This window comes from Serinus canaria, chromosome 1, assembly GCF_022539315.1.
Source record: "Serinus canaria isolate serCan28SL12 chromosome 1, serCan2020, whole genome shotgun sequence".
In the NCBI taxonomy this organism is placed as follows: domain Eukaryota; kingdom Metazoa; phylum Chordata; class Aves; order Passeriformes; family Fringillidae; genus Serinus; species Serinus canaria.
In genome coordinates this window covers 75001367-75015663 of record NC_066313.1, presented here as the reverse complement: position 1 = coordinate 75015663, position 14297 = coordinate 75001367, and the positions used below count along the sequence as shown (strand labels likewise).

The 14297-nt window shown below is 38.7% G+C and overlaps 1 protein-coding gene across 5 annotated transcripts in view; it reads right to left on the bottom strand.

Annotated features, from left to right (window-relative positions):
* FARP1 (FERM, ARH/RhoGEF and pleckstrin domain protein 1) overlaps nt 1-14297 on the bottom strand; it is a 200720-nt gene that overhangs the window by 154384 nt on the left and 32039 nt on the right. For all 5 annotated transcript variants that reach the window (XM_030234265.2, XM_050985358.1, XM_050985889.1 and 2 more), the window contains exon 2: nt 8198-8393. In XM_030234265.2, the coding sequence (XP_030090125.2) occupies nt 8198-8368 (171 nt within the window). In that variant the 5' untranslated portion in view covers nt 8369-8393. The remainder of the gene's footprint in view (nt 1-8197; nt 8394-14297) is intronic.

Sequence of the window (14297 nt, the reverse complement as noted above, 5' to 3'; positions counted from 1 at the left end):
ATGAAAATATAATGGCATGAGAACAAAACCAGAATGATAAAAGCAAGGCAAACTGAAGAAAAAAAGAAGAAATTACTGCAGGTTCAACCAGAAAACCAGGTGAGAAGGTAACAGTGAAAAGAAATGAGAAAAAAAACTCCCTGCTGCTGTGCTCTGCATGAATATTTGCATCTGCCAACAGGCCATCAAAAAGAAAACTGGCACTAAGTCATAATTCACCATTTGCTATTTATATTCTGGCAGCATTATGTTTGTGCAATTTCTATCAAAGCCTCCATTTTGGGGATAAGAAAAGGAGATATTGTAATCTACTTCTGCAACTGCTGTTTGTATTTGCTGAGTTATCTGGCACTTGATGTGTGCCTCATGCATCACTTTTTATTCAAAAATTGACATATTTATCCAAGAATGATTGTAACACGGTAGCCTGATTCAGATACACACAAAAGCTTTGGCAGACATTTTCAGCCATGCATTTTATGTGATTTACACATTGGCATGCAACAGACAACATTTAATTGTGCGTGTGCATTGTAATCACAGCCTGCTGGAGGCAGCTCATTGGAGCAGTGGAGATAAGTCTACAGGTAAGCAGCATATTAATAAGATTCTGAAGGCTTTTAAATCTGGGAACTGGTGGAGGCCTTTATACTTTGTACCAAGATAAGACACACTGCTTTAATCACTCCATCCTAGCTATAAAGGTTTCTTTAGATAATTTTAAGCTAGTCAGAATTCACTTTCAAACCACAAATTACCTTAAGTTAAAATTTGATATTTCCTCCCACTCTCAGAGTTTGAGTATGAATGAGAATGTGACTATGCCATTGCAGAAAGCATCCCTAATTCTGACTGTAGATACAGCCTTTCCAGGTGATGAGCACTTTCTCCCCTTGCGGCACAGCACATGGCTTATAATAGAGACCTGATACTGCACTGAGGGAGGACATCATCACAGACTGAAGCTGGGAAAAGACCCAGGAGATACACCCAGGACTAATGCATCTTTCCACTGCTGTCTCCTGCTTCTTTGGAGAATACCAATAGGAAGGAATTGAACTAGCAGTTCCAAAGGAGCTGCAGAGAGGAAGAGAGAGCAAAAGGTTAGATAAGCAATATAAGGGAGGACATTCTAGGGCCAACAGAGGAAGGAACAAGAGGTACCAAATGAGAAAACCAAGCAAGTGAACAAAACCTAGCAATTTGAACTAGAAATTGGCTGCTGATTCTGCTTGGTTTTATTGATGATGACAACCATTATATCCAAATCATTGGACTGCATGCAGGTGGTGAAGATGCTCCTTAATCTTGATATCCAGCTGTTCTGTTTCAGGTACGAGGGATCCACATCTACACTGGATCTACAAATAATATATCACAGCATTTTTCCTCTAAGTTTTTTTAACTGTATGATACTGTTTTATAGTTAAATGCTATTTTATAGTTAAATGCTACATAAATACAGTTGGACTCAAAGGCCTTTTCTGACCTTAATGAGTCTGTGATTTCCTGTTACTACTAGAACAGAAAAAGAAACCTAAGGGATATACGAGCACCACCAGAGAGCAATTAATCTCATCCTAAAATACACATTTGAGACAGGCATGATGAGCAGCCTGTTCAACGTACCATACTTTCACCCTAGTATGGATGGAAATGATTAGCTGGGGCTCTGACATCTAGCTTTTAAAAATTTCAAGGATGGAAGAGGTGAACCTCAGCCTCAGGTCCCTCCCATCACCCCTGGAACAGGAAAACAGAGGTAGCAAAATCAGAGTTTGTACCACTGGACACCCACACAAGTACAGTTTGAAGAGGAGAGATGGCAAACACCTCCCACTGATCCTTGGACATTTGTCACCTCCAAACAGGTGGCCCAAGGAAACGCCCTGTAACTGGGGAGGATGCCCACACAGATCAACAGATCACCCATGCAGTCTCACCAGTACTGTGCAAACCAACTTACAGGCACAGACACTACTACCAAAATTAACAGCATCATTTCACTGACCTCTTCAGTCAGGGCAGCAGAGCTCACAAATGCTCCCACAATGCCTCTGCATCCACAGCTGCCCTTCCTGAGCCAGCTCCATCCTCTGCTTTGAGCTGGCTCACACACTGCTGCCTGACTTGGTGAGTCAGCTCAGCAGGAGAGGTGAAAAGGCAATATTTGAGAAGCTTTCCATGATTACAAGTTAGGCTAATTCATTCAAGAAAATTATATGCATTTCCCAGATATCTTCAAATACATCAATCTAGTCAGAGAATGGACTGGATTTGTTGGCACTTAAAATTACATTCCCACTTATTCTATTCATTCTACAGAATCTTAACAAAGAAATCAGCAGTTTAAACAGTCTGCTGCCTCGGGTTACAGAAGTTTGCTTGCGGATTATTCTCTCTCCCACTCTGAAAAGCACTTAAATTATTAACACACATCACTAAAGTACCCTGTCTTTCAACAAAGACATTCTAAACATCTGTCAACAAAAATCAGTTTACTGGGTAGCCATTAACAATATTCTGCTAAGAAAAATACAACCGATGTGTTTGAGAGTTGAAAAAAAAATAATCACTTTTCTTGTAATTTCAGAAGACCCAGCAGAGCTGGTGTGACAATTAGTGAATATTTAAGTGCTTGATATTCACTGGAAATACTCTGACAGCAATGGCCAAATAATTTCAGGAACAAGAAGAAAAGAAAGTCTTAGACTGATGAATAACTGACATTTGACCTGCTGTTCACTTCCTAAGCTGGAAAAAAAAAGCAATTCATAATGGAACTGAAGTTGAAGCTGGCTAAGAAAGCATAAAACACTGTTTTACTTTTCTGCACTGCTGTACTATCTCATGCTCTTTTTATTAAATTGCATATTTCACTGGTTATAATTGCACATTGAGGAGAGATGTAAATACCTAGGACAAGGCAGATATCAACCCACAAATGTAAAAGAAAATAATTCAAGCATTTATAAAACTGTGGCTGAAATTTTGAATTTAATAGGTAACACAGCACTTGTGGAAATTTATAAGAAAGCAGATGTAATGTTTGTTATTAACTGTTGAGACTTTCTAATATTTAGCTTCTCCTGGCACACATTCTAGCTTCAAGCTGGTGGGAGCACAGTTAATAGACAGCATTTTCCCCACAAAGGGAAAATGCTGAGCCACCACCATATGAGTGCATGAACAAAGAAAACCAGCCAAACCAAAAAAACCCTCACCCAGAACATTATCCTTAAGAAACAGATCCCCCAAGAGGATTATCAAGTCCTTCTCTGAAAAATTTGGGATCGAGGCAGAGAAATTCTCTGCCAAGGAACTACATCCAAACTCCAGTGGAAGATAAATAGTTGTAGATCCAAGAGCATTTGGTCTTTATTCTGTATTCTCAAGTAATCTGAAGCTTTTCTCTTCCAGGAGAAGAGCAAATTGAAATGAAATGTTTACAAGTGACGTTTACAGAGGATTACACCTTTACCCTGCTTTCTATTAAGAGACTCCTGTTGCTTAAGAAACCCGTGCTAATCCCTCAAAGCAGATGACATTTTCTGACCCTGCATATTTCACAAAGCTTGAATATATTCAAAGGGAAAGGAAGTTGACACAATACAAAAACCAGATGTTCAATAAACTTGAGTAATAGGACAGGCAAGCATGTTTTGGTCCTTCCAAAAGAGAGCCACAAAAAGGAAGCAACTATTCTCTTGCAGACACAATAAAGAAGACTTTGGTTTGGCTTTAATTAAAGAGATCAGATCCTAACCAAAAGAAGAATCCTAACCTCCTGTTACATACTTTGATCTCACCTTTGATGCCAAAAAGAAACAGCTCTTACTTGCTATTTAGCATCAAGAGTATTATTCCAGTCCCATCAGTTTCATTCACCCAGAGTAGGACATGATGAGCAGCAAGCATGATATCAGTGAGGGTTAAACCTGGTCTGAGTCACCAAAGCATCCTGGCAATCTAACAAGAGAATCAGTCCTGTCTTCAGCATTACCTAGACAGCAACTACACTGACTCTGCACTTAGGAGCAGTTTTAAAACAGATTACTTCTGGCAATGAAACAACTATAAAAGTAAATATAATATAAATGGCATAGCCACTAAACATGAAAGGGTTTTTTTTTTCCCAGAAGGATCTGAAGTAGATGCAGTCATCAGCTATTTTTACTGCTCTTTAAAAACTGTATTTCATTTCCACTGAAACTGCTTTGAATCTATAGAGGAGATCATGTCAAAACAAACATATGAAAATCTAAGTTTTACTACGGCTTTATGGAATCAATCCTGTTCTCTTTCAACTAACTTAGGTGAGAAATAAAAGCAGAGGAAAATCAAGCAGTACAGAACTGTACATCTCCACCTTCTATTATATAATACACAACCTCTGTTTTGCAGTGTGGGGTTTTGCAAGTCTTCAGGTTGACATGTCAACCTTTCAAAATGCCCAAAATCTATCTATATATGATTATCATTGTGTGTACACAATGGAAAATGGAAAATGTTCTTCCTCCTTCATATTAATAATTTTAGCTAAAGCTGTCATCCTCTTACCTAGCAGAAAGGAAACTATTTGCTCATTCTATCACATAACTCAGCCTAACACTGGCTGAAACTGAACTCTGTATTTGGGACCTCTGCAGTCTCCACTCAGCATATCTAACTAATTTGTCAGTAAATACAGCCAAAGTGGAAATTAGAAACAAAAAGCAGGGGAGAAATATATTTCACACTTGCATGCAACATCATGACCAACAGCTGCAAGTGCTGGATGATCATGAACTCTTGACTCATGGCCTGATTTTCAGGCACTAATCACCTGCAAATGCAGCTGACATCTAGGTCTTGTCTGAGAGTTTGTGGCAGACAAAAAACTAAAGGTACAGAGACTCAGGCATAAAATGCTGAATAATTTAAAAGAGGGAATGTTGTTCTAGGTAATTTGTCTTCTCATAGCTGAAGAGATAAAAATGTGCTCAAAAAAGGTAACTGATGAATTTTATATTTTCCTTACATGTTAGAGGCAAGAAATACAAAGTCAAAGTCATGTAATCTATTTTTTTTAAACAGCAGTGCTACCTTTTCCCCTCCTCCTTGAAATGTGTACCCAACCAGTTAAATGGATATGTGTAAAAGGATTCAGGACTATCTATTCAAGTTTTCACTAGCTTTTTGGAATATAGGAATGTTGGAAGATTCTTCAACAAAATATTGTTTGTTAACAGCAAGCAGCATAAAAGATTTTTTTCTTATGTATCCCTTTCTTTTACAATATTCCATTTACAACAATTGATGAAAAGGCCTTCATTGTGGCTTCTGGTTTTGAGGTCTCCCATACAAACTCTCTCCACACAGTATGGGGAGTTTTTCCTATTAAAAAAATATAATATACAGGTCCGTACATAGGCACGTGGATGTCTTTTCTCTCTTGTTTCTTCATTTGTTTTTTATTCTTGTGACATGTAATACAATGAGCCAAACATGGTATGATTATATGGCACCAAAGTACTAACACCTAAAGAATAATATTCCTTTAGAAACTCAGATGACACTGGAGTTACTTTACTTTTAAACAGCCCAAAGAGAGCAGCACTGAGGGGTAATGGAAGTAGGTCAATATTTTCCTCCTGTTTTGTTATATACAGAACAGACATAAAAATCTGATGGATTTGGCACTCATAGTAACAAGTCATCTGTATACAATGTGAGAAAAGGGGTTGCTTAAGAGCAAGGATATTGAATCATGTCTCCTGGAATATAATTTAAAAACAAACAAAACCAAAATTCAATAAACAAGAAAAAATGAACAAGCACACAATAAAAACCTAAACCCATGACAACGTTCAAACAAAACAATAACAAACCCAATAAAAATACCACATAGATAATAAGGTCTTACAGCTCATGGGGTGATGGTATAACAAGAGTAGCACAGAGGTAGGACCAGACAGATGGACAGTCCCAACTACTTCACCAGTTCCCCCAAACCCAGGAGGAAGTAGCACCAGCATCTCTTTCTGTTTTTACACAGACTTCATGTGACAATAATAAACAGCCATCATTAAACTTCATACCATCCTACAAGACACACTACAAGCATCAATAAAACCACCCAAAGTATGGCTCATTTGCTAACACAGAAAGGTTTGTGCAGCAAAATTCCTGAAATTGTAGGAAACACAAATCCTTCACAGTTTATACTTGTATCGTATTTGCAAATTTATTTTCATAATCATAGCAGCTCAGGTTTTGGGAAGCGTAGTTCCGATCTTCAACCACGCAAAAAGTCTTTAATTCTCCACTGAAAAGCAAACCCACAGACGTGCTTAGGCATACATGTTTAATGTCTTCTGCCCACGGCCACACTTGCTGCTCCTAAAATATTTTGTTGAAATTGTATCACTTTCCTTTTCTGTGTATACTCCACCAATTTGGCTAAAAACATGAAACTTATAAATATGAACATGGGGTTTCCAGCATGAATAAACACCTCAATTTAGATGTATCAAAACTTCATCAGTTTTGTGAGATGGGTCTAAAACAATTAATTTCTTTTAGAGCAGACTGAAAACAACATGTATTCCTCCATTTGACTATGCATAGATTAAAGACAAAAGGTTTTAGAAAATATTTGCTGTAAAAGATTTCATATCTAGGCATCCTGCATATTTTACCACAAGGTCTGACTTTCAAACCAACTGGGCTTTCCTTGAATAGCGATGGTTATGAAATAAAAGTCTCTGAAATCAATCATATTGAAGTGATCACAACAGAAAGTTGTTAATATCCCCAGGTCTTCCAGGTGTTGCTGAAGTTAAAAACAAATGAAATGTTGATACCTTCTAATATTAAAAACCAAAAAATACTGTTTTCTCAAACTCCCAGAAGCAAAGCTGGAGTTACAGGGTGCATTGCATAAGTGTCTACACATCTTTTTCAATTTTCAAAATACAGTGTATTAGCATCCACATATGAGTTTAAAAAAAATCCAAACTTGTCTCTGGAATAATAGAGGTATTTATATCACATAAAAGAGCACCAAAATTTTATTAGTGTTTGATGGTTTAAACTAGAACTACACTTTTGAACAGCAAAAAGCAACTGCATGTACACACAGAAAATAGACAAGCAAACCTCATAAGCAGGCCATAAAAACATTATAAACATTTTTTAAAATTATAATTTTCATTATCAGAATTCCTTCATGTTAATACAGGGGTAACATTTTTCCCTAAACATACAGTTTAGGGTACTGTATGTCTTAGACCTCTGTATCTTGCTGGTGATCCTCCATTTCACAGAAGGGAAATCTGAGCCAATGAAGGCATGAAAATTACCATAGCTACAGAAAATGCAAGTAACAAAAGGATGAAATTTGAACTCAGGTTTCTGTTTTCCTATTCACTGAAGCCTGAAGACTTTGAAAAATATATATTCCAGCACATTCTGTAACAGCAGCAGTGTTCAACCACATTTCATGTTAATTGTGTAAGCATGGCACATTAAAATCATTAGTGGCTACCAACAGATAGATCGTGTGATACTGGATGGGTCTTGGTATCAGAACTAATTCTAACTGATGCTACTGATCACAACCACACACTAAAGCAGCAGCAGCTCTGTCTCCTTGGCAAGGACAAACCCAGATTAATCTCAACAGGGTAGAGAGAAACTTTAGATGAGACTGCTTTGCTTCTTTCCTTGCACTCAACTTCTGTGAGAAGTTGCTTCAGTGCTTATAAGAGTGATATAAATTACTGAAAACTTTGATGATTTCAAGTTAATATCCGAAGGACTTGCCAGAGGAAAGACAAAAAATCTGTATACATCTACAGTTTACTGGATCAAGAGCAAAACAGCAGCAAGGAAATACATCAACTGTTCAAAAAGTAGAGGAAACCACTAATCTAATACTTGAAGGGAAAAAACCGCCAAGGACTTTAACTTCTCTTGAAGCTGTTCAAACAGAAAAGGAATTAATAACTGTAATCTACAGTTCACTTCCCTGTTTAATGCTATTGTACTGCACCATGATCTATTTAATGCTGATATACACAACAGCCATTTTCTCTGCAACATGAATTCACTAGCCAAAGAATCACAGCTGAAATAAAAAGAGAACTGGTTGGAGAATATGCATTATCAGAAATGCCTGAATAATCTTTGGCCAGCCCATCCTCCACATCCTTACCGGAATGTCAAAAGTTTCTTGCGTGTCATCCAGCATCTGAATTTTGATAGAGACAAGTTTTCCTGGAGTTGTCATAGGTGGTTTCTGTCCATGCTCCAAAGTACTGATCCCAGCATTTTCCTGAGCTCCTAAGCGGGATCCTGCTGTTGGTCTCTGCTCAGTTTCACCCATGTTTAGGGAAACTCGTTTCTTATATCTGATAAAAGAACAAGGGCAAAGAAGACCATATCAGTCATGAAGAAGATGTTTTGCACATAAGCATCATGGCATATATGCTTACAGGTAGCAAACTGTATGACCATTAACAACAAGTAAGAGCCATCACATTTTTTTCTTAATGCCTCATAAGAAGACAAGAAAATCAGACAAATTTTATACTTTTCAAAATACACAGCCTAATCACCTCCTTGGGGTAAGGCTGATAGGCTACGGTACTACACGAGGGAAAATTATTCCTTTTCTCCCGGAAAACTAAACCACATTGGAAAAAGAGCACAACAGAACCCAGATTTCAATTAATTATGTAAATTTTTAATTATTTATGAATCAGGCTGTTATCACCCCCAGACAGGATTCCCAGAGAAGGTAGGAAGGCAAGAAGAGCAAGTGAGAGAACTCAGCACTTGCTGACCATCATTCCCTCTTGGCTACATCAGCACTTCTTCCTTCCAGCCTTCTCTGGCACTTTGCAGCTGCCACCTCGGTAAGGGTCTGCGAAGTGGGAAAGCCAAGGGGTACAAGATGACACCAGCTATAAACTGGGGACCAGAGCTGGTCTAGACCTGGGGTCTGCCCTGATCCCACAGATGAGCCAAGAACTGTGAGGACATGCTACTTGGATGCCAGAAAAAAAGCCAACATTGATTGGGAAAATCTTCATTATTGTCACAATTTTGAACCTTCTTTTTTAATTCAAGCACCATTAGTTTTACTTGTTGAATGTTACACATAACACTAGAATTTTATTTCACTTTTCCTACCCTGTTTTTTGACACTCTAGATGGGTTTCTGATGAAACCCACTTCTACTGTCCATTTATCTTTCTTGGTAAATGCATTTTGATTCTGCATGACTTTTATACGGTGATCAATGACCAAAACATGTAGCACACAGATGGGCACAAATGGAAATGTAACTTTCCAGCTGAACAGAGGCATAAGAAGAGTACTGCCAATCACTGCCTGACTTTAACTCTGAGGTTACAATTATTGAGAAGCCTATATGGGAAAAAAGGGAAGCACAAGACAGCCTATAAATTTGTGAATGCATCACCAGTTCTACAGGATTCTATAAAGAACAGTGACAGGTAATAAGACACCAGTTCCCACCATAAGGATAGAATAAAAACAGCCCAGTCTTTGGCAGGATACACTATTTACTACACATTACTCTTCCATGTCCTGACTAATCTGTTCCCACAGATTTTTTACAAAGCAAATACCTAGGCGTAAAAAAAATTTTAAACGGCACTTGGATTAAAAGAAATGTTAGCTGAGAAGGAAGGGAATCAAAAATTATGGATCCCACACTTCTAAATAACAGCTCAATAGGCACAAGTGAAGGAGAAGAACAAAATGCAGGCAAGCTTTTGCAATAATTCAGCACTAACCTGCCCATCAAGGTCAGAGAGACACTAGTGAAACCTACCCAAGCCCATGCCAACCACTATCAGAGAGGCAAATTTTTCCTCAATTATCACTGCGATCTAAAAAATCTATGAATCAATTATATTTATCTCATTCTTAAAAAATAATTACATTAAATATTTTTATAAGACAAGCAGTGCCAACAAGAAAGCTGCAGTTGGAGGCAGGAATTCCAGAAGAAAAGACACCAAGCTCTACGTAGAAAGACTCTGGGCCCCTTTGAAAATAATCTGTTTTTCCTGTGTGTGGAGTACACAGGATCATCTAAAAAGGCAGCACAGGTACCCAGTCCAGAAGAGCACAGATTCTGGTCTGAGTAAGAGCTCTCCTGAAGTCACCACATACCCCAGCCAGCACCAAGAGGGCAGACACAATCTCTACAACTGCCGTGCTACTGTAGAAGTTTTTGGCTATGTTCTTTCCCTTAAATCACAAACACAGGAATCAATCAAGTCAGTTCAAATGATACCATTAAATAATCCATGCAAGGAAATATTACAGACATTGAACCCTTCTATAAATGTTCTGCTGACTAGATGATGCAGTGGCCCACACACACAATAAGAGAGGCCAATAAACTTTATGAAACACATAAAAACCACTCAAATTTAGGAGCCAAAAAAATCATGGAGGAAAGGTAGAAGCAGAACCATTCCATATACACAGCTGATTTTTTTATTGTTAATAAGTTGGTAATATAGAAATTCTTGTTTTATAGATATATTTAACCATTTGGTTGCAAACATACACTTTCATTTGGAAGGAAAGATCTAAGAACTATTGTAATCAGGCTACCCTGATCACAAGCATCTGCTACTGGAAAATTAAAAGAAGACTTTCCATTTTTTAACCTAAATGTCTAAACATCAGCATACTGCTCTGGAAGTTATTTAGGGTTTTTTCTGCATGCCACTTGTGTCACTATGTTGCTGTCATAACATCAGCATAATATTTTTACTTTATGTAAGAGGCCTTAAAAATTACCCTCTCTAAAATAACACAGCACATCAGTCAAGCTGTATACCTTTATATCACTTTGATCTAGGAGACAGTGAACTAAGGTTACAGAACACAACTGAAGAGTATTAAGCAAACATTGAGCAAACCTGAGGGGATTAAGGATGCCTAATGTCTGTCATGATGAAGAGATGGATCAGGTCTGGACAAACGACAGAGAAATTCAAAGACAACAGTAAATTGGGGAAGATGTTAATCAAGAAAAAAGAGCAGCAGCCACCAGACTCTAGCATATGCAGCTCTAAGCAAAACATGTGGAGACAGACAACCAATACAGAAGCAGAGAGTGGCAAACAGAAGAGGATTCCTCTGAACTCTGAAAATTAATAGTTTCTGCCTGCTCTTTCTGACAGCTGTTGAAACCCAGGGCCAAAACCAAGTCTATTGTTTCAGCTGCAGGTTTGCTGGATGTCAGTGCTGTTCTCACTAGTGCTGTAGCACCTGCAAGATGGAGAGAGCCTGCTGCAGAGAATGAACCTGTATCCTCACCTGGGTGAAGGAGAAGTTACTGAGGCAGCAGAGCTGCCCACGGGGGAGTCTTGTCCCCTTCTGCTCCTCCCCAGCTCCCACCCATACAGTCCTGCCTGATGCTGAGCACTGACTCTCACCCTCCTCAGGCTGAGCCACGGCACCTCTCTAACTCAAAAGAAAACAATTCAGTGTTTTGTTCTTGGCTGGGTTAGCAAATTAAATCAGCTCTCGGCAGGCTGGAAAATCCAATGCCAGGGTGAGCTAAGCCCAGCCAGCTGCTCTCAGGCCACTGGGCTGACTAAAGCTTTCTCTACTTACAGCCCCTGGAAGACACAAAAAAAAACCCCTACAACTGTGATTAGATAGATTAGGAGATGTTGTTTTGTTCAAATCACACATTAATAACCCTTTTACACAGATACCAAATGTTTGGATTAAAAATTTAAGGTCTGTAGATACTGATGCAGTAGCTGGACAAAGGCCACAATGTGGTTCAGCATAAAGCCACCTCAGTTCTCCCTGTTCAAAGTACACACATTTTATAGCATCAGAAAGGTTCTGGCCAATTAAAATTTCCACATATTTTTTTCCGGCAGGATGAAAAAAGTATTAAGCTCAGCCTAAAGGGAGCTGTAAGTATAAACAGCATTTGTTGGGGCTGGGGCAGGTAAAACAGGGTCAGGAAAAAAGGGCTACAAAATTTACAAAAGACTGAGGAAAACAGAAGCAGTATGTTGGAAGAGATGCCACTCTGTCTCTCACCTACTCTACTCTTTAGGTCAGACCAGGGCTGGATTTGATGCAAGAGGCTCCCAAAGCCTGAAGACTGCTGTTATGGGAGAGAATGGTACCATGTATCTAGCATCTTTCCCCTTCTTTTGCTTTCCTTTATGACACTTCCACAGCATGAAACAGAAGGAAGCTCAGAACACTCCTCTTAAAGGTGGGGAAGCCTGAGGCACAGTGGGATGGTGTGAGTATAGCCCTACTGAAAGCACACAGCAGACCTGAACACCTTCAGTAAGAGAAAATTCTATACATGCTGCATAAATTGCCAACGATGCTGCCTTTTCATTAGCACATCAGAATTACCATAAAAATGAAATCAAGCATCTTGAACCCATATTAAAAAATTATGATAGCATAACAAGGCAACAGAACCAGGAAGACTGAAACTACAATCCAGTCTGAAATTATGGGAAGCAGACAGAGGGCCAGTACAGTTCAGGTTTTTATACTGAGAAGCATTATCCTGCTTAATTTGTGTAAGTCCCTGGTAGAAGTGTACAAAGCAAATATGATGATTAAAAGAATTTAAATTATTCATGTAAATCACAGAATCACAGAATATCCTGTCTTGGAAGGGACCTAAAAGGATCAGTGAAGTCCAATTTATAATTTCTTTGATAAAACCCAGCACTTTTGTAGAAGCAAAGAAATGGGAAAAGTTCTTAATAGAAAAATAGCTCAAGCTTGAAGGGCAGTAGTACAGACACAGGGGCTGGGTGTCTGTTTCTCTGCTTGCACCCAGCAGACTAGGTTTGACTCAGACTCTAAAGGAAACATTGCAGCTAAAGAGATTGGTGTTCAGTTTCTTGTCTGCCCTTTCTGCTCACATCCACAATACTCAGATAGAGAAGGAAGGCAATAAAAATTCAATTTTTCTGTACCATTAGACTGTCTTCTAGCTCAAAACAGGGTTAACACTGTAAGTGATGGCTGCTTCATGAAGTGAGAAATAAAGAGACTCAAGGCAAGGTATGGTCAAAAAGATAGGTCATGTCTAGTCCCTTGTACTACCAGTGGAAAAGGAGATGGAGGTGAACACAGATTTATCTTTTTTATCTTTTTCCTGCCCCTGAAGATGCAGAAAACTAACCCTGAAAAACCTTCCTGCTCAAGAAAACACCATGGCTGCCTACCAAAAATTAGACAGAGACTTGCAGAAGCAAGTATTAGATTCTTCAGCATTCTGCAGACTTCCTAAAACCTACAGCAGTAAGAAATTCCCTTAGGTATGCAAGACTATCTCTAAAATAATAAAATTCATTACCTGCACTGAAAATGAACAGAGCACACAAAGTTACCTATCTTGGTCAGACTCTGAAAAATCTCTAAATAACACTCTCTTATCCCTTGACCCAGTTTCTGTGGGATGGTTATGCAGCTGGACAGACTAAGTGCTCAGGTTTGTAAAGCAATAGAGTACACTTAGTTAACACCAAACTAGCCTGAGCCTGAAACCAACGTCAAATTTAGGGACCTGAGCTGTAACACAAAGCTTTAAAACCTCAAACTATTCAGTATGCCAATAATGTGGCCCAAAGTCCAGAATAATGAGCATTTATGACTGTACAGGATAAAAAACACCTCTTGCAAGCCTATCAGTACAGCATTCAGAGTGCCCACATTCATTTCTGGATTTAGGGCCAATCAGCTTCCAACTGGAACTCATTTATCTTCATTGCATTCAGGTCCTAAAACTGTCTGCAATTCTGTGGCACTAGCAGCTGTCCCAGATTCCAATTCTTCTGCCAGATGTCAGCAAAGAACAGTCCCATCCTGCACAAATTGGATGTGTGCTATCCTTTTTCCTCAGTCACACACCTGTCAGTAGATCTATCAACAAGTGCAGTAATAGATAAATCTATGCTTTTCCAATTGCCTCTGTGAAAATCCTCATCCCTTAAGCACAAATACAGACTGCTCTGTGAATTAAGCCAATCTGGTTTACAAATACTTTATTTCAACCCACAACATTGCAATTACTTTTGATGGCCATCAGTGATATTGAACAAGTCAGCAGACGTATTGATTCGCTTTGTGTTATGTTTCTGGACAATGTTGCATTTGAAACTGACTGAAGGCAAAAAATTTTTCTCCTTCCCTGCATCTCACACAAGCAAGCCGAGGCACTGTACATATGTAAGTGAGCAATTAAGTAAGCCAAACTTCTTACACTCACC